Here is a 27,051-nt window from a genome sequence, read left to right as displayed (position 1 = left end):
CTGTGGTGAAAAGTAAGCCTAGATTACCTCCTGTGGAAATCAGGGCAACTTCCAGTTACAAAACATGTTTTTCACAACCTTGAGGGATAAATGAAGGCAACCCTTAGAAGAACTGAGTGTATGGGTGAAATTGATTCATGTTTCTATTTATTATTTTTAAAATGTATAATTTGTAGGTAATTGTTTAGAAATTGCCCTAACATATGTTTGACCGGGAAGAAGAAATGCATGGTCATATAAAATCCACATAGTTTACAGGAGTTTGAGATATATATGGTTTGTTGCTTAGTGCAATAACTGTAACTTTAAACCATATTTATTTATTTAATGTGTACATTCTTTGGATGCTTAGGATTCTGAAGAACAAAGTTTTAAATCATCAACTAAGTAGGAACTACGTAAAAAAAAAAAAGCTTAGGATTTCAAGTCTGCCATATGGGCTTGGGTTTTAGATTTATTTTTTCCCCGTCAATGGTTGTGTAACTCACTTAACTCCTCTAAATGTGTTCCATTTTTTATAATGAAAATAATATTTTATAAACTTATTTTGGAGGTTATAAGGACACAATATAGATGGATATTTTTCCTCCAATTACTTTATTATTGATTATAAATGTGTCACATAGAAACATGTCACATAGAAAATGACTTTTGGCCATGTATAAATACAGTTTTAAAAAGTCCCCTAGTACAAATGTATTAAATTTAGCAAAGAAGTTAAGAATATTTTAAAAGCAACAAACATTTTGATAATTATGAGGTATATTTTATGGTTTTTTGGCATCAAAAAAAAAAAAAAAGTGAATTTCATGCAAGTGTGTATTTTGGCCTAGATGAAAGAAGACATAAAGACAACTTTTAGAAAATATATGCTTTCACCATCTCTCTTAAGTCCATGACAGATTCTGATAATTGAGGCAAGTATATTTTTTAAATGAAGTAATGAGTTTATTTTTCTATTACCTACATATGAGTAGACAATTATGGGAAATATAAACAAATACTGAAAACTACCATTAAGTATTATGTTTCTCCTGTCATTTTCTCCTTTTGTAAGTTCTACTTGAGATTATAATTAAGGTTTTCATAGGCTGTTGCTGAATGTTTTAAGGAAAATATATTGAATTCCATTCTACTTCGTATTATAAACGTCTATGGCTTTTACATGACATTGCTGATATTTCCAAGGCAATTATAATAAACAATAGCATGCTATTATTTATTAGCATACTATGCTGAAATTAAAGCCATATTTTAAAAATGGTCATTCCCATCTGCTAATCATTGTATTAATAAACATCCTTTCCTGGAAATGTGTCTTCTCTATTTCTCCTATGACACTTTTCCACAACATGCTAAAGACCTTCACTATTTACTATGAAGGATATGACCAATTATTTCATATACTTTTTGAAATTCATTAGCTCACCATAGAAAATGAGTTGACCTTTTGCAAGATTTCTTCCTCGAAGGTTACTTGCAATGCACTCATAGACGCCTTCATCTTCCTGTTGAAAGTTTGGGATTTCAAGGATAGCTTGGGATTTGCTGTACTTGACTTTCCCAGGCAACGGGCTTCCATCCAACCTCCTCCAACTAATATCAGGGACTGGACTAAACAGTTATACCTCATTAGAATAGAAGATGGTTCAGTCTTTATGACAGCAGGATAAAATAAGAATTCCTTAAGCATAACTCTCAAGGAAAATAAATCAATCAATATATTATATTGTGACTGGTTTTCAGATCATGCAGTCATTCGCCATTCACTCATCCAGCGATTTATAACACTTTATTAAGAGCCTGTCATGTGCAAGTCACAGTACTAGGATCAGGGAATAAACTGATGACTGAACTAAACATGTTTTCTGCCCTCATGTTGCTCACAGACTAGTGGGGAAACAGGCAATAAACAAATTATAAAAAACAAATATATTTGTAGATTGCAATAACTGAAACAAAGGAAATAAGGTGCAGAGATAATAACAAGATTATATCAGTTTAAATACGGTGGTCAGGAAATTCTTTGTGAGGATGTGACTTTTAAGAGGAGGCAAGCTCTCTCTATTTACAGATTCTAGGACAGAAATACAGATTCCTCTATAGCTAAATTGGTACTAATATGTAACTGAAGACATATGTGATGGGTGAGCTAAATTATCAAAGGGGATCAGTATTATATAACAGACCCAGATGAATTGGGAGGACAGAATCTATGATCCTCAAAAGAATGTACTTATTTATACCCAAACTTAAAACAAAATGACATAAAAGATAACTTTACATTGTACTCTGTCTCTTTTCAGAAAGAATTTGTAAAGAATTCCTTTATTTATAGGAATTTAGCTTAAGGTCTTAAATCTAATATGTTTAGTCTAATACGATTATCTTTTAAAACAGCAAAAATACCATGGTGAGGAAGGCCTCACTTGTACAGATCGAATATAAAGAAATGTAGGTTATAAATAAAGTTATAACCAGAAAATCTTCCCTAATAAACCAATCATTTGTAAAATCAATCCCCAGTCTATTCGCACTATCATCTTTCCTTTCATACTTTCAAGTAATTCTTCATTCCCTTATGGATTTTCAGGTGCTTTAAATATTTCTGTTCTAAACGTATTTCAAATAATAATAATAGTAAATCATTTTGCAAAGCCAAATTATAAACTTTGTAGAAGATGCAGAATTTTTTTCAAGTCCATGAAACTAATGTAGGAGAACCATCCAGTCACGTACAAAGTGGTTGACAAATGAAGATCTACTGAGTCTGAGCAGTAAGAACTGCAGAAAATTGGTGGTGATGACTGAGTAGAGACTTCAATTAAAGCAGGAAAACTGATGAAGGCTCAGGAATTTTTTATTGCAAACAATGATGATCCTGCTGTGCAAATCAAAGATATACATCATGCAGAACGTCATACGTGTGCTCACACATATTTGACAGGAAACATACTCCCCAATCAACGTTTGGTTCATCTGTTTTTCTCGAAATTAGCATATAGTGACAAATGCAACTTGAATTTTGTTAAACACAACATCATTATGTATTATGATAAGTTTTGTTTTTGTCCTTTTAAAAAGCCTTGCCACTCGCCACAACTTTAGGTTGATATTTTAGTAAAATGGCATATTCTTGCCAACAATTAATCCAGATAACTGGTTTTCTTATTCATTCATTTTATGAAGTACCAAACTAAGAATAAAAATAAAGTTCTAGAAGAAAGTTTACTCACAGAGAAAGATCTTCACCAAGTCTGGGGCAGTATTATCCAATTTTTAAAAATACATGTAACGTGTATGTGAACATGAAAAGTTAGTAGCTATAGGTGGTGAGAATATGAACGCCTTTTATTCTCCTTTTTTCAGCTTATCTCAATTTTTCCATTATTTTCCTACAATGAGCATGTATTACCCGTGTAATAGAAAAATTCTAAGAAAATTTATTTACAAAGAGAAAAATATTATAAATAGAGGCTCTGATATTTATCTGAATTCATGATCCTTTGTTGTCTTTTTATGATAGTGTATCCCTGAGGTTTATGACAAATACATGCAAAATATTCAACTAAAAAACATTTTAACCTAAAACATTCAGACAAAAAAAAAAATTTCAGTGAAGACTATTTTCCCATTGTTATATCATTGTTCTTTATTTTAACTATGAAGACAGAAGTCAATTTTTAACCTAACTAAATATCTAAATCTCTGAACCAGAAATTGAATGGTTTGACACTTAATAATAATAACTATAATAATATCACAATGAAGAGCTACGGTTTATTAACCACAAACTATGTGCCAAGCACTATGTGCCAAGCACTATGTGTATAATGTGTAAATATAATTTCATTTTCTCTTTCTATAAGTGAAGGTGGCACAGCTGGGATTTATTTCCAGGTTTCTTTGTCTCAGAATCTATGTGCTTACAAGACAAAACAGACATCACAGCTACTGTAAAATCATCCTCTGATAGCTTTCAATTTTTGTGGTTTTGTAAAAGTGAATCACCATCTTAAGTGGCCCAATTAAGTGGGGGTAAAAAGAACAAGTCCCACCAATACCAATTATTCTGACTTTTCCCTCCAAAAGAACTCAGTGAGGACACTGGAGTCTCTGGACAAGCATTTTTCCCTTGAAGGATAAAATGATGTATCCTGTATAGACACACCTTTCCAATAGAAGTAGTGTAGCAGATAATGTCAGTGCTTCACCCGTTTTCTTTCTCATCCCTTAGCACCCCAAGTCCTGATGTGCTTTCACCCTCAACAGTTAGTACATGCATCATTTTTGCTGTCAACTACCCTTAAGCTGCTGTAGCTAACTTTTCCTTCACAAAAAAAGAGCTGAAAACAGTTAGGAATTTACATACTCCCTGGGGCAACTCTCAACCAATAACTGACTAAATGAGGCGTAAATACTCCAGCTCCCCTGCCCCTGATGGTGGAATACCTCTAGGTGTGACCTGCACTCTTTCTAGAACTCCTGTACAAGACTGAGGCAAATTTATCTTCTGTGGAGCTTTGCATGATATTATACTCTGCCTGGCTACTCTTTTTTCCCAAGTGGGCTTGTCCATTCTCTGATGGGTTCTTCATAAGAACTCTTCTAAAAAGTCACTTTAAAAAAAATATCCTTTCAAGATCTACTTCTTGGAAAACCAGTTTATTAGAACACCCAATATGCCCTAATCATGTTCCACTTTGATTACAATACCAGCTGTAAGTACTTCTCAATATGGTACTTCTATATAGCCACTAGACACATAAAAATGATATTCTGTGGAAATGAACATTAATGGCATATAAGACCAAAAACTGAGCAGTAGAATCCTTGTGAAAAACCATGAGTGTGGAATATATTTTCAGAACAATGCTCTATAGGGTCAAAATTACACTAGAAGGCAAGAAATGTGAAAGAGACATGAGGCTGAAGAGAGACATAAGTTTCTCACTTAAAGAACATCCTCTAGATCTTGTTTTTCTTACCTCAATTATGTTTGGAGTGATACATCTTCTCTCATAAACCACTCAACTCAATTGAGAAGCTTATAAGATTCAATGAACTGGCTTCTAACATAACTTCCAATTTTGAAGAAGGGTATAAGAATTAGACCTCTGTATTCTCAATCTGCAGTGGATATGTGTTGGTTTTTGTGTGTGCATTTTGATTTTCCTTAGAAAACCCAGTGCTTACTATCTTTAGTCCATCTGATTTGAATTGGGAGGACTGTACCTCTGGCTGCAGGACTGAGCACAAGATTCAGATCTTGCCATTAGAAGCTAGTGTACCGTGGCCACCATGGTTGGTTAACTCTGGGAACTAAGACAACCCAATCAGAGACAACTAGACTCAGTTCTGGGACTGCTTTTGGAGGAGCTATTAAAGAGAGGATCTTTTGTCACTAGGGTTTCCTCAGACAGTGGGATATAGCTTGGTGCTTCTAGGCAACACTTCCACCACATGGAGAAAGTGTCTTTGAAAGTCAAAGCTAACACAAAAGAAGGAAACTTGGAATTCTTTACAGGTCTAGATTGTCACGCTTGATGCCAAAAAAATTTTTTTAAAAATCTCCTTGAACATTTCCATTAGTCAATACAGTCTCTTTTTGTCTTATGCCTGTTTGAGTAATTTTCCTGCTGCTCTCGTCCAAAAAAAGACTTTACAAATAGTGTCTGAATGCCTGGGTTCAAATCCTAGCTATGTTATTTTCTATCTGTGTGATCGAATTGTATGATATGGTAGATTCCTTCAGGATATTATATTTTATACTCTAGATATTTTGGAATCCTCAGAGCAACTAAACTATCAAAAAATAGTCACTCAAACATTTAAACTTTTTAATCAAAAGCCTTATCAAGTGTGTTTTGTGGCTATATTTCATGTTAACAAAATGTCTAATGGGAGAAAAATCAAGCAGTTTTATATGATTTCACAGTTACTAATTAAACGTTGAGATTTTGTTTTCAGATTTGTTATGTCAGTACAAAATATGAATGTCATGAGCCTCTTGATTACCACTGGTAATGTGAGATATAGGGTCAGGGAGAATAAATGTAAAACATGTGCATTTTAATGAAAAGTTCCCATTTAGTCTGGGCACTTTTTATGAAGACACTAAATGAATTGCTTTAGATTTCGCACCGTCTCTCTTTTCTGAAGACATCCCAAATGGACAGTGGGTAGAAAGAACTAAAATCAACAAAAGATGAAATTTTTTTAGTAGTGAGCTTTAGTTTTAAATGCAAGTTAATTTTTCCAAGAGATACCATTCTGTATAAATGATAATACTAATACTAGTGCTAATATTAATAACAAAGCTATTATAATAGAATACTATTTATACAGTACAGAGCAGAGTGCAGTTTTTACACTTACCAGCTATATGTTATTGCACATTTATAACATAAATATTCTCATTTATAGGATAGGGCTTAACACTAGTATGTAAGTCACAGGATTAGAGTGAAGATTAAATGATATAATACATTTCATGTGTTTAACACACTGTCTAGAACACATTAAACAATGTATTTTTTGTGTTAATGACAAGTTAAAAAATAATTTAAGATTATTATGTTACTGTTATCATTTCAAAAGCCAGATTCCTAGCTTATATTTATCTGTTTTCTATTCTCCTTTAAGAACTCCATATGACTAGGCATTTGACATAAATTGATTTATGAATCATAAATAAACTAAAATCAGATCTCCATACTGTGAACGAAATGGGTACACAAGCATGCACATATGTCTCTAGAAGTAAATTTCCTGCTTCTTCCTGTTTAATACACTGGCTGGTAAGGAGATAATGCCTCTGATCATAGCGGTCATGTTCATTTCCTCATCATGAGAGCAGGGATCTCTCAGGTGAGATATAACATGCTTTGCTGTAAAATACTTTTTTTTTCAGCCTGGCTTATCATCTAGGGCCATTATGGTAGAGAGGAAAGGAATTAGACAACATTCTCCAAAGAGAAAAAAAATGCGTTGTAAGAAAGCTGAACGTTTATTTATGAATATTAATAACCATTAATTGAGTGCTTACTATATACCAGGATTGTGACAGATGGTGTCCATATGTCGAGTTAAATACTCAGCTGGAAGTTGTTAACAATCCTAATTACCTTTTTGGAATGGTACTCACGTTTAGACAGGTAATTTCTGCTAAATTATTACCTACCAATTCTCTTCCACTTAGAGTTCCAGTACAGGCTAATTTACTGTGATCCACCCTCCAGTTCTCTGAGTTGCCACCCATTCAGTTATTAGCACTAGTAGACTCCTTCTCCTTCTGTGGCTTTAGCATTCTATTTAGGCTCTACCTAGTTTGTCCACGATGATGATATTAGTGATGTAATATTCTCTGGCAGTTCATTTTAATTTAAAATAAGTGATCTATTTAAAGTGCAAAGTTAATATATTAATATATGAAGAATGCCATGCAGCAAGGGAGATCTTTGAAGGGTCTTCAGAATGGAGATTATTATTAAATCTCTTGAAACTCTGTCGTTTAAAGGTTAAGTTAAAATACATGGTGCCATCATCATCCTAACTACAGGTATCAGCCATTTCTGGCAACATTTCCCTTTCAGCTCCAGTTCCTCCCCACTTCTTTTTTTTTTTTTTTTTTTTAATCTTCACAAATATGGTGTCAAAATCCAGCTTGGATACAAATCTCAATAAAGAAAATCAATTTGAAGCAACTCTCTCATCCAAAGTTTCCTCAGACCATAGATGAGGCATTCATGAACCGTGTATTTCAAAAAACTTTGCAAAAGCCTTTTCTTATTTTGTTTCTATATTTTCCTGAAATGTGAGTCCTCACAGTTCTAAAATACTACTAGATCATAAAAGCAAAGTTTCTTTCTTCCTCCTTCCCTCCCTCCTGCTTTCTCTTTCCCTCTTTTTGTCTCTTTCTTTCTCTCCCCCCTTTCTCCCTCCCTTCCTTCCTTCCTTTCCTTCTCTCTCTCTCTCTCTTTCTTTCTTTCTTGCCCTTCCCTCTGGTATTGTGCTTCTTAAATAAGCATTGCCATAAATAAGGACTTTCACTCCTTACTCTCTTGTCATTATGCTTTTACAGAGTGAGCATCCCATTAATTTTATCTGGAGGCAGAGAATACATTTGTTAACCCTCTGGCCTAGTTCAACCTGAACTGGAAGTTAAATTAAAGCTCTTCACACTCTTGTACAAACTCTGCTTCAATTCTATACTTTTAGCCCATAAATAGAATTTTCATTACTAGTGCTATTTGAGAAAGCTTATATTTCTTCCCTGGATTTCTTAAATCTCATTATCCACAGCTTAAATCCATGCCATACCAAGTTTTTAACTAGAAACTGGTACAGAGAACCTGTTTCCTAAGATGCTTATATTTGGGATTATTCTTAACTTGAACCGCATTTCAGAAAATCCCGTCAGTGGCCATTTTTAATCGAAGAGAGGGAAGCAGAATAACAAAACCAGCAAGGAGTGCCTTTGTTAAATTTTCAGACTGTTCAGCTAGCTGCTTTCATTTCCTCAACTTGAAATATTCATACAAAGAGCTTGGAATATGAGATTGTCCTATGGGGATACAATATGGATAAATTCATGAGTTCTGTAGAAAAGCAATCTTACTGTTATGGAAAAAGGAAAATCTTTTTTTTTTTTTCCTGAGTGATCTAAACATAGTCATGATCCTGTTCTACTGGTCAGTGTGTATACCAGGTTTCCCTTGGGGGAAAAATGTTATCATGTGCACGTATTTATCTGGTATTTGACACTTGACACTACAGTTGCTGCAGCCAATTGAAAAGCCACAGACGGTTTGGACGTAATAGCAGTGGTAGCAGAATAGTACTTGCATGTAGAGTAAAAGGACACAGGTGAGTTTTGTGTAAATGAGTGCAAATTACCTAACATCTGTGAGCCTCAGCGTTCTCTTTATAACTAGAGGTAACAATGGGTACGTAAAAGTCTTCTTGAAAGGATAAAATGAGGATATACTACGAGAATACATTCTGAAATATAAAGTTTGAACCAATAATAAAGCTTACTAAGTTGCCTTATTACCATGATCATCACATAGGGACAGGAAGGTTCTATCATCCAAAGAGTCCCTAAGACTTTATTGCTATTTTCTACTCCACAATGTGAGTAATCATTTGCACATGAAACATAAAACTGGAGCCCATAATTTCAAGGTGTGGTAGAGCTGAAAATGATACTGCACTTAGCAGTTAATTGACAGCTTCTCCATAATGTTTTATTTTTATTTATTTATTTATTTTTAAAAGGGTTATGCTGAGTTTGTGAATTTGAGAATTTCTTTAATTTATTTATTTTTGGCTGTGTTGGGTCTTCGTTTCTGTGTAAGGGCTTTCTCTAGTTTGCGACAAGCGAGGGCCACTCTTCATCGCGGTGCGCGGGCCTCTCACTGTCGCGGCCTCTCTTGTTGGGAGCACAGGCTCCAGACGCGCGGGCTCAGTAGTTGTGGCTCACGGGCCTAGTTGCTCCGCAGCATGTAGGATCCTCCCAGACCAGGGCTCGAACCCGTGTCCCCTGCATTGGCAGGCAGATTCTCAACCACTGCGCCACCAGGGAAGCCCCTCCATAATGTTTTATTAATACATAATATTAACCCTAAATAAATACTTCACCAATCATATGAGTGCTATGTTACACTACAGCAGAGAAAATGATAATTTGGTTGAGGTAGGTTCTCGAGGCACATGTTCCTTCAGAATTATGTTCAGAATTATAACTCCTTAAGAATTATAGGGCTTGACCTTAGCTCTGCTCATAATCATAAACTTAAATATAAAGGAGACATTGTATATGGTTTTTTATATTTAATCATTCTATTATTAATATATCTAACATTTATTGAGCACATTATGTGCCAGGCACTGTGCTAAGTGCTTCATTGAAACCATATAATAATACCATGAGACACAGTACTATTGCTATTAACATTTTGTAGATGAGGAGATTGGGACTAGAATAGGTTGAGTAACATGCCCAGTATCACACAATAAGCTTTAAAAGAAAAGTTTTGAGCTAAAGTCTGTCTTTCCATACTGACTGAGCTCTAAACCACCATGTTTTTCTGCTCCTGTGTGAGCTAACCAGCTACAACATGAGAATCACCTTTTTAGTCTGTATAATGTGTGCTTAGAAATATATTCTTCACCTAATGAACTAACATGTTTTATAATCAGTGGGTAGAGTTCCTTTTGTCCAAGGGCCAGAAGATGAAATCATAGGGTTTTTTTTTTTAACATATTGAGATGCCTCCAAATTCCAGTAAAGGTTCTAGAGATGGGTTCCAAGGTCAGCTGGAAAAAAGGAAGTAACTTCTTTTCCTTCAGCTCAGTTCCAACTTGGATTTGAAATCTTTCTCTCCTGCAATTGCCAGTTACTTAAAAAGTAAGAACTGTAGGTCTCCTGAGAAAGGTGGTGATAGACTGGAATGGAAAGGATGAACAGTCACTTGCAGAAGTATATATATTCTTCTTGGATGATTTTTAGAACCTTTAAATTAATTTAGTTTTGGAAACAGCAGTGTAAAAATCCAATTTTGGTTTTTGAAATAGAAAAAAATGAAAGGAATGTTCGACATTGGATTCAGCATGTGTGTAAGATCAAAAGAGACCCAACTTGTAACCTAGGGTCCTGGTCTTTGAAAGTGGACCCTCTGCAGTGGTTCTTCAGGAGAATTTGGCAACACATATCAGAAACCTTAGCTTTTATATTCCTGTTATCCAAAAATTCTAATTTTTAAAAAATATATTGAGGAAGTTCACATGGAGATGGGCAAAATATAGCCACAAGAATATGCATTACATCATTATTCATGACAACAAAAAATGAAAACCAAACGAAAGGAAACTAAATGTCCACCAGTAGGAGACTGGCTGAAAACATACATCTGAATACCCCACTGTCATTACAATTGAGGGTACAGAAAACTGTTTAATGACCCAGAGATACATTCATAGTGTACATTTAAAAAAACAATTTTAAAAGCATTTTACAGAAGAATATGCTGAAACAATTTGAGCAGCAAAATAAAGCAATATTGGATTATGACCCAAAGTATGAAATAAATATCTACTAATCAATACTCATATAAATAAAGGATTGGATAAATTAATAAATGGGAAGGGAGACCTGAAAAATCTCCCATGAGGAAGAATTCCAAATAAATTAACATAGATTAGAGGAGGTGAAGCATGAGTCCCTACTCATTAGGTGTGGACAGCACATATTAACCTCCTTTCAAAGACTCAAATGTAAAGAGAGAAAAATGAGTACGTTTATGGTGGAGAACCCTGACAAAACTGCTTCCGCCAGGTGATGAAGGGCAGCATCGGTAGCCATAGATCATTGTGAGAGAGAGTAACCTTAATATGATGTGCGAAAATGGCACCTTACTTTTGTAGTCTTCTTACCCAAGACCCATAACCTCAGACTAATTATAAGAAAAATAGTAGACAAATTCAAATAGAGGGCCATCCTACAGTAAAACTGACCACCACTCCTCAAAACTGTCAGGGTCATCAAAAACAAGAAAAGTCTGAGACACCGTTACAGCCAAGAAGAGCCTAGGGAGACAAGAAAACTCAGTGTGGTACGTTGGATGGAATCTTGGAATAAAAAAAAGGGCATCAGGTAAAAACCAAGGAAATTTGAGTAAATTATGGACTTCAGTTAATTAAAATGTATTCATGTTGGTTCATTAATTGTAACAAATGTACCATCTTAGTGTAAGATGTTAATAATAGGGGAAACTGTGTGTGGCATTATAGGGGATTTCACTATACCATCTGCTCAACTTTTGTGTTCTAAAACTGTTATTTCAAAAGTATTAATTTTGAAAAAAAAAAAGTATTGATGAAATGGGAGAAAAAGAAGCAAGAATCTTCTATTTCTAAGAGATACGAAGGGCCCCTTCAATAACAGTCTAACATTAGTTCTACCAAAGGAATTGAGAGTGACTGCCTCCAATCTCAATTTAACAAGGAGTAACCTGGGGAAAAGATAATCGGGAAAGCTCCCAGAATGACTATCCTTGAATCTTCCTTCACTGAAAGTTTGTAAGGAAAGAGCAGATCCCAGGAAAAATGTATGATCACATATTGTTACACCAATCCTATTTTCAGTAGCCTGCAAACTCCCTGGGGCCTTTATATCATATTTCCGCAGGGCCTAGCCTAGCATCTGCTGCCAGGAGAATTCCTTCTGACTAAGTGAAGGAATAAAGGAATTAATTATTGAATGAGGTATTTAATGCATATTTGCTAAGTTAATAGATACTGGAGCTTAATTTGCCAAATGAATAAATGAGGGAATGTCAATAATCCTTACAAAGATTAAACACATTATTTAGAAATGGTAAATCCATTGTTCTGAGCAAGTCCTTGAGGATTGTGTTAGCACAGAAATAGAATGCAGAAACCCCTTCTCTCCCTCCTGTGTATTCCTTTTTACTTCCTCAGCCAAAGCAGCACTGACAATGACCACAATTAATAAAATTGTTGTAATTTATTGATTGCCTATTATAAGCCAGGGACTCTGGTAGGGAAGTTTAATAGTATTTCCAGTCCTTACATCAATCCTATTCTCTCTATTGTCTATCTATCTATCTATCCATCTATCTATCTATCTAGTTTTTACGTTTGTTTTACAGATAAGAAAACTGATCATAGCGACCCAGCTATTGACAGGGGATCTGAGAATTTAAACCCTGATCTCTTTGAATTCAAAGTCTATACTCTTTCCAGAACACAATGTTGCCTTGAAATGTTAGTAAATCTGCTGATAAATCTTTCAGCCCCAGGGTGAGTGTGTGTGTGACTGTGTTTTTGTTGAGGGGTTACTATCTTTCAATTTCTCAAAGATTGGCTTGAACATTTGTCATTTCTCAGATTTGCATGGACATTACCATACTATTTTATGCCAAGCAATATAAGATCATGATAAAAAAGCAAAGCAGTTAGTGAGAACCTAATGAGTAAGCTTCAGTATACATTGTGGGGCAAAAGGGAGAAGGTATGTTAGGAAAATAGTCTGCTCTCTATCCATTCAACTCAATGAGGAAAATAAAAAAGCTAAACTGCTTATTAGGCATTCAAATGGGACAATTTTAAGATATCTCTCTGACTTTTTTTTAAACCAAGTGTTAAAAGTCTGAAAAATTTGAATGTACCTAGTTTGATTTTAAAATACTACTGTCATCCTGAGTGTCTTGAGCAACCTTTCTGTGGTATGATCTGCAATGATGTCCATATGTGTAAAAAGAAAAGCAAAATCAAATAGCTGCTCTGTCATCTGAAAGTTCTGGAATAGATCAAAACATCTTGGTGAGACTTCAGATTTATTGCTTGACATTAATAGCCAAGCTGAGTATCTTTTTCTTCATAAATTAGAAAAAATAAATAAGATATACATGTATACATAAATATAGTCCTCTGTGTGAAGGCTCCAGAACACCTAGGAACATTTAGTGCAGTGACTAATTTTATTTACATTCCAGGGCATTGACAGCAAAGTTACTAAATTAAGATTCACACACAAAAAAGAAAAGAAAAGAAAAGTAAATATGTTTGGTTGTTTACAAGAGTGGTAGGAGAGTTATGAGGGATATCAGTTTAACTTCTTTACTAAGAGCAAAGGCCTATATTTTCTTGAGAGGAGACACACAGATCTATAAGTCAATCATACTACATTTGCATAGCACCTATCCAAGGAGTTCCTCGGGTATTTCACATACAATTAATTTGCAGCTTAGATAATTAAGAGTCTGCCATGTTAAACAAATGAGACAAAGCTGAGAGTTGAAAGCTGTGATCATGTCAGCTCTGAAACTCCAACATAGAAAGTGATCATGTCAGCTCTGAAACTCCAACATAGAAAGTGAGTTACATGTCCCCAAAGTCATAGTAATTAAAGTTCAAGCAGGTATCTGAAGTTTTGTCTTAATTATTCTATACTCACATTAGCCTGTGGTGGTTTGAGATGGTTAAGGTCTATGAGTAAACACTCTAGCCAGCCTTCTATAGACTTCACTCTCTATACTCCCTGCCTGCATGATTGCAGCAGACTCCTAGGTTGATTGGCATGTTTTCTGTGCTCTCCCTAATCATCTACCCCAGATTTTTATAAATGGTAGATATTACCATCATCACATACAAACCAGTGGGGTGTATGCCCCACAATGGCCCTGATTGATTTTTAGAAACACTTTTTTCTTCTCATTCAAAAGCAACTTGAATTTTGAAAAGGTTATCTTTTGAATTATTAAAAAAATTTAATGTATCAAATTGAACTTACTTTTTTGCTGAATTATTAGTAATTACAGAGAATCTAAATGGAGAATACATCCATAATTTCATTCCCCAAATAACATCTTTTTACCATTTTGCTGAAATGTTTCAAGCCTTTTCTAAGGAAAACATTTACAGAACTGAGGGCTAACTACATCTGCACATGGGGAATTAATTCATATATTAAAAGGATGATTTGATGTAAATATCAAACGGCTATGAGCATGAGTTTTGAAGTCAGAATCAGTGATATTTAGATTTGAATCCCAGATTTACAACTTATTTTTATCAAGTCATTTCATTTCTCTAAACTTCACCTCATTTACCTTCACAATTAGCCTTAAAGAATACCTGGGTTTTAGATATGTTGGATTAACTGGAACTAGATTTACCCTGCTGGGAACAATTAGAAAACTGGACAAATATAATGGGAAACAAACCTGATTCCAGAGATGTAACAATGGGTAGCACAAAACTGTGATCCCTAAAGGAGGGGGAAATGTATGAAGTAAGCCGTTGGTATCCCTGATTTTCGACCTACAGGCACTTTCCAGAACACGGAATAAGGAAGCAAACATAAATAGGACAAGACTGCATCCCTGAGTTGAGGAGACACAGGTGATTGAAGTGGCTGGGATTGCAAAGCAAAGTATCAGAGAGGATGAGACTAGAAAAAGAAAGTGCTCCAAAAATCTTAAGAGTGTCACATGAGGCTGGGCAAAGAACAAATTTTAGAGCTCAAACAGGGCTAGAAGATGTTAGAGTTCCCCCAAGCCCAAGAAGAGAGACTTAGCAAACATTTAGAGCATTCAATTGGGAGATGCATCTTAGTAGTAAACAAGCCTTAGACTAACATCTACTCTGTATCTACCCAAGGAAGCTTAATAGTAAGCTATAGAAAGATGAGATTCATCATAACTTAACTTCTATCAATAAAATCCAATACTTGAAATAAATATACCACAATGTAGCATTCAATAACATAACATTTATCATGTCTCTAATTCAATCTAAATTACTAAACTAAAAAGCATAAAAAATAGGAATCATGATAAGAAGAAAAAACAGTCAATAGAAACAGATCCATAAATTACAGAGATTATAGAATTAGCTAACAAGGACATTCATACCATCAATAGGGCTCCTGAATAATAGCTGGGGGTTATAGGTAAAGAAACTGCAAACCTCAGCCTTTAATTAAGAAAGAGTCTCTAGGGAAACCCAAAGACAACAGGAAAAACAAAAACAAAAACAATGGAGGAAAAAAAAAAAAAAAAAACAATGGAGGAAATTTTAGCCTCTGACACCACAACTACAGCAAACAGTAAACACAGCCTAACTCCTTACCAAATAAACATAAAAATTTACACCAAAATCTAGTGTAAAATCACTTCTTTTTACCTGTTACATCATATCTAGGTTTCAGCAACAACAAAAAATGTATAAAAGGCCCATTGACAAGTACAAATGCAGAGACAAAGCAAGCATTGGAACCAGACTCAAATATGGCAAATATTTTTGAAGTATCAGACTGGGAATTTAAAATTTCTAAGATTAATATGCTAAGGGCTCTAATGGAAAAAGCAGACAACATGCAAGAACAGATGATTAACATAGCAGAAAAAAAGGAAATTCTAAGAAAGGGTCTGGGGGATGGTGGTGTGATGAAGTGGGAGACTGGGATTGACATATATACACTAATATGTATAAAATGGATAACTAGTAAGAACCTGCTGTATAAAAAAATAAATAAAATTCTAAAATACAAAAAAGAAAAAAGAAATGATAGACATAAAAACACTGTAATACAAGTGAGAATGCCTTTGATAGGCTCACCAGTGGGCTGAATGTGATGAAGGAAAGAGTAAGTGAACTAGAAGAAATATCAATAGAAACTTCCCAAACTAAAATATGAAGAGAGAAAAAAAAAAGAAACAAACAAACAACAACAACAAAAGAATGGAATATCCAAGAACTGGGGGCAATTACAAACGGTGCAACAGATTTCTAATGGGAATACCAGAAGGAGAACAAAGAGAGAAATGAACAGAATAAATATTTGAAATAACAATGACTGGACATCTTCCAGAATTAATGACAGCCACCAAACCATAGACCCAGGAATCTCAGAGAACAACAAGCAAGATAAATTCCAAAATAATCTACCCATTTAAGAGAAAGAATATTCCCAGGGATAAAGGGAATTATTTCCTAATTACTTAGGAAGTATTTCCACAAATATTTAATGAAAACTAGTCAGTATTTCAGGAACTGTCGTAGGTCCTAAAAATAAAAAACTAAATAAGATGTGGCATTGACCTGTGTTATTTTTTCTTTTTTTGTTCCTCTTTCCTATTCACCTATCCACCTACTGATTTCCTTACTCCCTCCCTCCCTACTTTCCCTCCTTTCTCTTATTAACTAAAATATATAAACCTTAGTTTCATGACTGTATAGTTTATAGCATAAATAGTAGTCAGTAAGCAAAAGTGTTTAGAAACATTGTTAATAAGAAAAAGAACTCTGATTCTATTCCTCACTGAACCAATTAGCTTGTTTCAGTTTGGGGTTTATCCAACTTATTACAGAGAAGTGCAGTACCTCAGAAAGTGAATAAGTAGATTTAAAAGGATTTATACAAAGCAATCCCAACATTTGGAAAAAAAAAAAAATAACAAAACCAAGTGCTGAACAGCAGTATTTTTATAAAGAGCTGTCAGAGAACATGATTTATAATTATCATTCAATAGTTTGTAAAATACTTGTCAATAAACCTGCAAATAGAGATTTATAATTTAGAAAATGGTTTGATTTTGTTCTTTTCAGGTTGTTATTTATGCCTATCATGTAATTAATTGTCTAGGGAGTACGTTGTTTTTATGTTTGTTAATGTTGCAAATTTTAAAAAGTCAGTAAAGTATTTGGTAAATATCAAATTTTATAATGGACTAGAAAGCTTCTTCAGTATGTTTGCAATGTTTCAACTACAGTGCAACTTGTTTTCTGAAAACTATTGGAGAGCAAATATAAAAACTTTTTGTTAGTAGCTAAAATTTGTATAATATTTTCCAAAGTATACAAAGCATTTTCATACACATTCTGTTCATTTGAAGAAATGAGAACTAGATCTGCACTTCAGTTACACAGAATATATATTTCTTATACATGGCATTTTAACACTATCTCTTTGACCCTGTGGATGCTTTGGACTTTGCATTTTAACCCCTAGGCATTTCAATTCCATATTAATTATTTAATAAATATAATTTCAACATTAATTTTGTCAGGGTAAAATGTTTTTAAGCATACTCCATTAAATCAATTATTTCCTTGACAATTTTCTATGAGGTGCAATTAAGTAATTCTCATCATTTTCCCATTCTTCCTTAATTTTATTTCATGTGCAGTAGTTCCTTTATGTATAAACTTAACAATGAATGTATACTTTATCATTCAGGGTTTTTTTTGTACATACACATCAGATTTGCCATGTTTTTACATGTATTATCCACTCTCATCTTCAAAATAAACACAGGAGACAGGTATCATTATAACATTTTTTGGATGAGAATATGGAAATTCATAAAGCTTAAGACGCGTGTTTGCTGATGGTCAGACAACTCTTTTGAGAAACTTGGGAGTTCAATCTGCCTCCTCTGACTTGGAGAGCAGTTATCCTAACCATTTAGTCAAAAGTTTCTAAGTTCAGAACTTCAAATCAGGTGGGACTAAATTTGAATCGCCCTCTCTTTCTTATCAGAAGCATGAAATTGAACAGGTTACTTGTACAATCTGAGCCTCATTTTCCTCATATATAATAAAAATATTATGTACCCTGCATAATTATGAGGATTATGTATGTCATATAAATTCTTAGTTATAAATGATTAACAAATGAAATTTATTTACATGAGATTCTTGAGAACCAGCCTCAATCCTTTTCAGTTATTTATTATATGAGTATTTTTTAAATTACAGAAATCCATATTTCCTGATGCCAGACATGATAGAATAAACTATTAACATTATTTTCAGATACTCTCTTTCATTGGTTTTCTTTTTAAAGAAATCAACTAATTGTCAAAGTATTTTGCTGACATTTTATGTTTTTTGTATACTTTAATTTCTGAGAAAGCTTGAAAATGGTGAAAGTTCATCATGTCTTAATAGGCAGGCAAACAAATAAAAACGGACAAAGCCTCAATTTGTCACTTTTTAAAAAATAATTTAATCAATCAGTTATTTATTGGACAAATACTATGGGACCAGTATTGTATAAAAATTAAATATGGTCTCTTAAATATATGAAAAATGGATAACCTGATAAATTTAAAGAGCTACAAGATTTCATATATAGAAAGGAACCTAAAAGATTTAGTAACCAGCATTATTTGGATTGCTCAGTATATTTATTTAATAACAAGTTGGAGACTTTTAAGGATGTTTGCCATAGTTTGGAACGTAAGTCACTGTTTCTGAATGTGAGGCCCACATTACAAATAGACTCAAGCCCTTAAATGTGGTAGTGAGAGTCAAGTCCTTTACTCTTGAAAGTATGTTCTGTAGACAAGAAGAATCACTATTACCTCGGAGCCTGTTAGATATGGAGCAATCAGACATCACCCCAGATCTACAGAATCTCAATTTAACTGTGCCCCCAGATAATTCATATGTATATCAGTGTTTTAAAACGGCAAATCTGATCTATCAGTTTGTTACTTCGTTCTGGTGTTTATGGGCGTAAAAATAAAATTTGAATATTGCCAAAAAGCAAAGAAATGTTCTCAGTATTCCATGCAAAAATGCAGATATTTGGCTGGCTTCAAAGCTTTCCAAACCTACTGCTGATAAACACTTATCTGAGTGAAATAAAATGCCTCCACTGCCAGGACAGGTTTGGCTCAATTCTAATTATCCACTATGAACAATGGCTTTTAATTAGTCTTATTTTGGACACTAGCAGTGCAGGTTTTTCATTTACAAGAGTCGCTGATTAATTAAGCAAGGAGACACTCCAGGCAATATATTTCTGGATGTAGGATGAGATGGAGTGAAGGATACCTCGAAAGTTTAGTGACCTGCTCACCGTCTTATACAAGCTCACTTATTCCTTTGCAATGTGCTGCCTAAACGGGTTTCATTGTGCTCAAACTCAAGTAAATACCGGCTCATTTGGGGAAATTGCTGCCCCAATCACTTTCAGAGTATTAGGCATGTTTATTTAAAGTCCAATCAGAAAGTTCCACTTCTGCCTAGCATTTAAAGTCTATTTGCTAATTTACCTTAGAGCAGCGTTTGAATACCAAAATACTCGTTTGTTTTAATTAAAACAACCAGGAAAAAAAAAAAAAAACAAAACCTTACTTTCCAAGGGCAAAGCATTCCAGTTTTATAGATGAATCCTTTGCAGCTTGAATAGTTTCAGGAAAATGCACTTCAATCTTTGGTTCATATTCCCCCATCACACCTGTTAAATACCAAAAGAGCTAGCAGCATTTCTAGAGAATAGAAGTTTTCTATGAAGCAAATGCTTTATTTACCAAAATCTGATTATTCTGTCGTTCAATTAACAATATTTTTCTATACTGTAATGAGTGACAGAGGGCAAGGAAACCTCATGATGCTATTTAAGGAATTAGTTTATTCCTCTCTCCCCTAAAAAAGAAATACTTAAGGTATATCAAAGTATCAGAATAGAGGCATTCCAAACTTCCCTATATTCCACAACAGCATCTTAAAAAGAATTAATATTTCCAATTAAGAACTGAATATACCCAACTTTAAAATGTTTCTGAGTTATCGAGCAAGTTTCTTCTCTAGAGATTTCTTGGATCTTTCACCCATTCACAGAACTCATGGGCCAGATCTGCTTAGGAATAAAGAAGTTTTTAGCTAACACTGTGTAATAGATCTGATACAGTACCTCAATCCAAAATATCAGTACTTTTGCAGCAAAACCTTTGAAGTAAGTAGTTGGGATAAATAAAGACATAAATATTCTTATGTCGGTTTATTAAGGTTTTACCGCTAAATGAGTTTACTGTACACTTATAAAAACTTATTTTAATAATTTAAGAATTTTCCAAAGGAATTGTGGATACGGGCTAAGATAAGACTAAGACAATAGTCTAAGGTATTGTAAATATGCTATCTACCAGAAGAGTTGGAAAAAGTAGAAATGTATCTCTAGGCTATCCTCATTAACTTGATTAATTTAATCAACAACAAACTGTTGTTTAAAATGTTTAAATTTCTTTAAAACATCTTTTAAAATGTTGAATTTCTTTTATTTTTACTTCTATACCAAACATCAGAATAATACATTCCTAACATAAATGATTTATTGGTGGCCAGTACAAGTGCACAAAAAAGTGAAATTTACAAAATACATATAAAATGAAAATACCTCATTTTTAAGACCTTAATCATTCCAAACATTCAAAGAGGCTATGGTTGAGGAGGTCAAGAGTATTACTTCATTCAACTAAATTGGTAATCTTTATGTTTTCTATTTCTTTGACATCTGATACTTCTTGAGTGACTAATTTTAGAAGAGGTTTTTTTTTTGTTTTTTTTTTAATATTATGTATGATGCTTCTGGTCATTTTTTACCATAAATGTGTTGAAAAGAATAGAGGAGATGGAAGAATGAAGGAATTAAGAAGAGAAAAAGAGGGAACTAAGAGTAGATGGGGGAAGAAAGGAAAATATGGTAGCGTTTCTATACATATTATTGGCTCATGAGCTCTTGCAATCATGAAAAGAGTACTCACTGAAGGGGAGAAATTGGACTTATGAATAAATCTAGTGGTTGCTGAATTCTGAATTAAGACCGTGAAAATATATTTGAATGGTTAGTGATTATAAAAGCTCTGTCATAAGTACTCCCTGTAAGGAGCTAGTTCCATGATTCTTTAGCCGTCATTAACATTGTATTCCTGCTTTTCTTAAGCTCCTTAGAGAGGAGAAAAACTCTATGAAGTGTTACATTTCAAGTCCAGAATCTGATCACAAAATGCAGCAACAGATTTTCCATCTTTACATTTCCCACTGTGAATATGTAATTAAAGAATCAACTAGAGGATTTTTCTACTTCAATGACTTCCTTAGGTTTTCTAACTCTCTAAATCTTGTACCAGCTATGGCTTGACTAAACTACAAAACTCATCAGAGACCAATCTGAATTATGTTCCTTGGAGGAATATAATTAGTATGAATCTTGTGTTTCATTTTTCTTTGGAATGCTCATAATTAATGTTGACTTGATTTACTTTCCTTGGATCTGAATCATTTACCTGCCTTGCCAACCAGGAAAATAAATGGTGAACAAAAGATACAAATACGGAAAAGAAAGAGGCATTAAAGAGAAGCTGTGTCCTATGTCCATTGAAAATATATTAATTCAATCAATAAGTTTGGCAGCACCCACACATGTCCACACACCTGCCTACTCTCCCAAACAAACATTGTTTTTTTAAACAAAATACTTCTTAAGCAAAGAAACGATGATCTGTTCCAACGCCAGAGAAGAAATGGCATAGTATACCCAGAATCATCTATACTATGCTATGTGGATAAATTATATAGTTTTCTATTATTTTTTGTGATTTTCATCATACTGTGAATTAAACCTCGCCTCATAGATGATATGGCTCCACTGAACCACAGGGAAGCAGAAAGCTCTACAGATCTCCCCAGGCTTCAAGATCCACAGATAAAGTATATCACTAAGATAACTCATCATCTTACCATCAGTACGCTGCACTAATGGAGTGGGTGGTCCTTGAACACTTCGCTGGGCTTCTTTGTTTGTTATGTAGCAAGTGTAGTTGCCAACATCTGATGGCTCCACTTTGGCAATGTACAAGTTTCCTGTCTCTTGTGAGACAAACCGCCTGTTGTCCTCTTGGACATATAAGGGGTTATCATTGAAAGTCCATGCATAAGATAAACCTAGAAAACAGAAAAAAATAAGTATTATCCTTACTGTATTCATTCTTACCTGAAAGTTCTGTGCCCTACTTCTCCATAAGTAGAATACAATTATACCCATTTGTCCAGTTTATGCCTGTAGTCCTGCTGTAATTGTCATATTCCCTTATAGTTAAATATATCCCAATTTGGATGATACAGTCTCCCTATCCATCACTAGCTTTGTGTAATTAAGGATGTGATGATGGGATGTCGAGGGAATAAGTGAATGAACTTATTAAGAAAAGCTATAAGATATAAAATACGAAGGACTCAAAATGCACACTGAATTTCTCCAGCAATGCTTGTGTTGAAGCACTGTTTCTCAATTTGCAGTCAGAAGGATGCCCGCATTAATCATGTTTAGGTGTACTTGCTAAAAATTTAACTTCAAGATGCAAGTCCAAGGACTCTACCATTGATCTTGGAATTCATTCATTCCATCATTCAATCATTACATAATTTCTGAACACCTAGTTTGTGACCATTTTCGGACTTAGAATACAGCAAAGCAAAACCTATGCCGTATAAAGCTTGACCAGTTAAACTAGTTACAACTAGTTTGGACAATGTCAATGTGGGATGATATGTGCTTTGACAGAAGCATTGTAGGGAGCCCATAGAAGGAAGCTAGAATGATCTGTGGTCAGAAAAGTCTTCTGAAAAGAATTCCATGTTAGGGACTTCCCTGGCGGTCCAGTGGTTAGGACATTGCCTTCCAATGCAGGGGGTGCGGGTTCGATCCCTGGTCAGGAAGCTAAGATCCCACATGCCTTGCGGTCAAAGAACCAAAACTTAAAAGCAGAAGCAATGTTGTAACAGTTTCAATAAAGACTTTAAAAATGGTCCATTCATCTGTCGATGGATGACACAAGGAGATCAGCTCGGTGCTTTGTGTCCACCTAGCGGGGTAGGATAGGGAGGGTGGGAGGGAGACGCAAGAAGGAGAAATGGGGATAAATGTATTTGTATAGCTGATTCACTTTGTTATACAGCAGAAACTAACACACCATTGTACAGCAATTATACTCCAATAAAGATGTTAAAAAAAAAATGGTGCACGTTAAAAAAATCTTTAAAAAAAAAATTTCCGTGTTCAAACCAGAAGGGTGATTCGGAGCTATCCAAGCAGCAGATGAGCAGCTAGACATTGCTCAGAGAATAAAAACTTGAAGATGAAAAAGAACATATCAGTTTTGCTGAACATCAATCAACCTATCTCTGGAAATCTTATATATAAATATGAATATAAATATATAGAGACATATATAATTGATATAATGAACATACTATAAAATGCACAGATCCTAAGTGTTCAGTCCAATTAGTTGTAACAATCTAAACCCTATGAAACCACCAACCCAAAATAAAATATGGGACATTTCCATCTCTTCAGAAATTTTCTTATGTCCCTTCTGGTCAGTCTCTACCATTGTAACAACTACCTGATTTCTATCATAATAGATTATTTCTGCCAGTATTGGAATTTCATAAAAATGGAATCAAACAGAATGTACAGTTTGTTTTCAATTTTTATTTTATATTGGAGTATAGTTGATTAACAATGTCGTGTTAGTTTCAGGTGTGCAGCAAAGTGATTCAGTTATGCATATACATGTAGCTATTCTTTTTCAAATTCTTTTCCCATTTAGAGAGTACTGAGCAGAGCTCCCTGTGCTATACAGTAGGTCCTTGTTGGTTATCAATTTTAAATACAGTAGTGTGTACCTGCCAGTCCCAAACTCCCAATGTACTGTTTTGTGTCTGGTTTCTTGAACGTATTTTAATGTTCCCCTATGTAGTTGTGACTACCAGTACTTCTTTCCTTTTTATTGCTGAGTGGGATTCCAGTCTATGAATATACCACAATGTGTTTGGCTGCTTTCTTCTTGAAAAACATATGAATTATTTCCATCTCGGGACCATTGTATATTAGGTTGAAATAAACATTCTTTTCTAAGACTATCTGTGGACATTTTCATTTTTCTTCGTTAAGTTCTTAGGAGTGAGCCATAGGATAGATGCATGTTTTACTTTATAAAAAACTACAGAAGAACTTTCCAAAATTGTACCAGTTGATATCTCCATCAGCAATATATGAAAGTTAGAGTTGTTCTAAATCTTTGCAAAAATTACGTGTTGTCATTTTTTATTTTAGCCAGGTATCTTTGAGCAAAGGAAAATATTCTCATGGATTAAGGTTTTGTAAGTGTGGTGCTATATGAAGGTTAAAAATTATACGTATTGTGGAAACTAGGTAGAACTGGACTTATGTCTAGGAAAGTGGAAGAATATAACTGGTTCAAAAATGACCCCTCCCCCCTAATAAGTGGAAGGTATAGGTGCTAGGGGTGAAAAGGGGGATATACTAGTTATGGTTAAAATATCTTCACCTGTAGATGAATTTGGACATCACACACTTAGAAATCACAGCTCATAGGAGAGCACCTGAAGCAACTAGGGGCCTCTTGTCCAGACAGAAGTTGCAGGTCATATCTGTCATCTGCACTTATATTAAAACTGGTACAGAAGCAAGACATGGTAGAGACCAAAAAAAAAAGGCTAATTATTTCTGGTGTGATCTAGCAGTCTTCTCCAGATAGAAGCAGACCACCTGAAACATTCTTCACTAGTCGTACTGATTTAAAATTGTCTAAAGGATGAGGAAGCAATACAGATTGACAGCTATTCTGACCTTAAGCCTGATCCATATAGAAAAACTTTTGAGAAGGTGGGAGTGTGGGAATTTTGCCATCTCTATCATCCCTTTCACCAAGAAAAAAAACATAAAGCATTAACAATACACTTAGAGAACCAGATTATTAAAAGAATACAAGAAAGGAGGATAGGAAGGAGAAAGAAGAAAAGAGTGGGTGTACAAAAAAACAGACTAATAGTGAGGAGGAACTAAATCAAATCAAATCATCTATTATATATTAAATTATATATATTCTATATAATAGTATATTAAATTCTGACAACAATTCATAATGATTTCAACAAAAATAAATTCATCTATACAGCCAGAACTCTGATATCATTCTCAGGAGTGAAGAAGATATAAGGGAAATATATGACAAGGGGAAAGAACAGCAACAAAAATGCCACTAAAGCATGAAATGTGCAAATGCACAAAGTGGCATTAAACCTATAAAAGTAGTGTTCAGGAAGAAAAATATTCAAGACGCATCATTATGTGAAAAGCGTGTTGTAAATCAAGATGTTTAGTATGATCCCATTAAGAGTTATGTATCTGTGTGTGAGGACTTGTGTGTATATGTATATATGTGTGTGTTCATATAAATTATTAAATTAAGAAACCTAAGAATGTATATAGTGGTTTTCTCAGGGTAAGGAGAAGGAATACCATAGGTTTTCACTCTCTGCATAATGTGTTTCTGCCATATTAGAGTTTTTAATTACTATGTAGTATTTGTGTAAATGGGAAAAAGAAGCAACGGGATGAAACTAGTATCAGGAAAGCTAAACACTAGAATGAAGCAGTGTTTTTACAACTTACAAGTTTTTATGACTTATAAAAAATATGATGGATAATATTTTTTATTCTTACTCTGAACCGTTAAGACTGGAGTATTATGTTTTATGCAGAGCACATTAGGAAGCTTGTTAACGTACAGATAGCTAATCCTACTCCTAGCAATTTGGTTTATTAATATCTGAGTAAAATACCATGGAATCTGTTTTCAACACCCTACAAATGTCTCGTGGTTGAACTGTAATATTATGTTCAGAGCACCCGTTATTGAGAGGGAATTAAAAATCTCAAGTATATCAAGAGAGAGATAAGCAAAACATAGCAAAGGCCAGAAGTTAGGACACCAAAGAAAGTGATAAGAACTTAGATATTGACCCTTGAGGGGGAAAATGGGGAAGAATAATTGAATTGTCTTCATAGGTCGAATTGCTGTCGTGTTCATAAAGGGCGAAATGAAGCCCTCTCCATTGATGTCCAGAAGGCAAAAGTAGGACTTGCAGCTGTTGAGGGTTACAGAATGCAGTTTGACTGTATTAAGATACAGTGAAGACCAGTCTAAACTTTAGAGCTATACCAGCAGAAGATATATGAGAGAACAAGTTTTCTATCATGAGAGGTGACCAAGCAGAGAATGGATGAGCATTGCTTGAGGTGTTGCAAAAAAGATTTATTTTTGCAGTGGATGGGAGGTTAAACCTGTGTTTGTATGAATGGTCTACTCCACCCTCAACATTCCTTCGATTTTTCTAATACTCTATGCTTTTAGATCAACTATGCATAAATACAATTCGCTTTTTATTTTTTAAAATATGCTTTGACATTCTTGTCCTGTTTCCGGGTATTGAATCTTTGCTTTCTTTTTCAAGTCCCTACTGGAGTCTTCTATCATTTCATGTGGTCTCTTGCTTCTAAGTTTCTTTACTGATGTCCTTTGCGGTCTCATTTCTGAGCCTGTTGCTTTGTCTTTACCAAAGAGATGCTCAAAGGGTTTTGTTTAAAACTGGAGAGCCATCTAGATAGCAAAATATTCTTCGGTATAAAGAGGAGGAAAAAATGTAGTTCAGATCTCCCTGTTGTCAGTGACTCCTCATCTTTTGAACCTTCTATGAAATAAAGACAAATCTTGAGCAAATTCCCAGGACTGTGTTCAGCTAGGGATCTTTCATCAATACCTCTGTGGGGAGAAAAATAAGCGCTAGCTCTCTGAAATCCAAGGTAACCCCTTTCACTTTACAGAAATTACAGATTGCCGCTAGTGCCCAAGAAATCTTTGT

At 34.4% G+C, this 27,051-nt stretch overlaps 1 protein-coding gene across 4 annotated transcripts in view; it reads right to left on the bottom strand.

The window, feature by feature from the left end:
• The window catches only part of CNTN6 (contactin 6), a 291,320-nt gene that overhangs the window by 71,800 nt on the left and 192,469 nt on the right, over window positions 1-27,051 (bottom strand). Inside the window, exons 8-10 of one of the 4 annotated variants that reach the window (XM_036869272.1) lie at window positions 22,060-22,263; window positions 19,675-19,777; window positions 1,430-1,614 (exon numbers count right to left, since the gene is read on the bottom strand). In XM_036869272.1, the coding sequence (XP_036725167.1) occupies window positions 1,430-1,614; window positions 19,675-19,777; window positions 22,060-22,263 (492 nt within the window). The remainder of the gene's footprint in view (window positions 1-1,429; window positions 1,615-19,674; window positions 19,778-22,059; window positions 22,264-27,051) is intronic. The other 3 variants (XM_036869273.1, XM_036869275.1, XM_036869274.1) reach the window with 3 other exon arrangements.

The sequence above is a fragment of the Balaenoptera musculus genome, chromosome 11 (assembly GCF_009873245.2).
Source record: "Balaenoptera musculus isolate JJ_BM4_2016_0621 chromosome 11, mBalMus1.pri.v3, whole genome shotgun sequence".
Classification (NCBI taxonomy): domain Eukaryota; kingdom Metazoa; phylum Chordata; class Mammalia; order Artiodactyla; family Balaenopteridae; genus Balaenoptera; species Balaenoptera musculus.
This window is presented reverse-complemented; position numbering and strand designations above follow the sequence as displayed.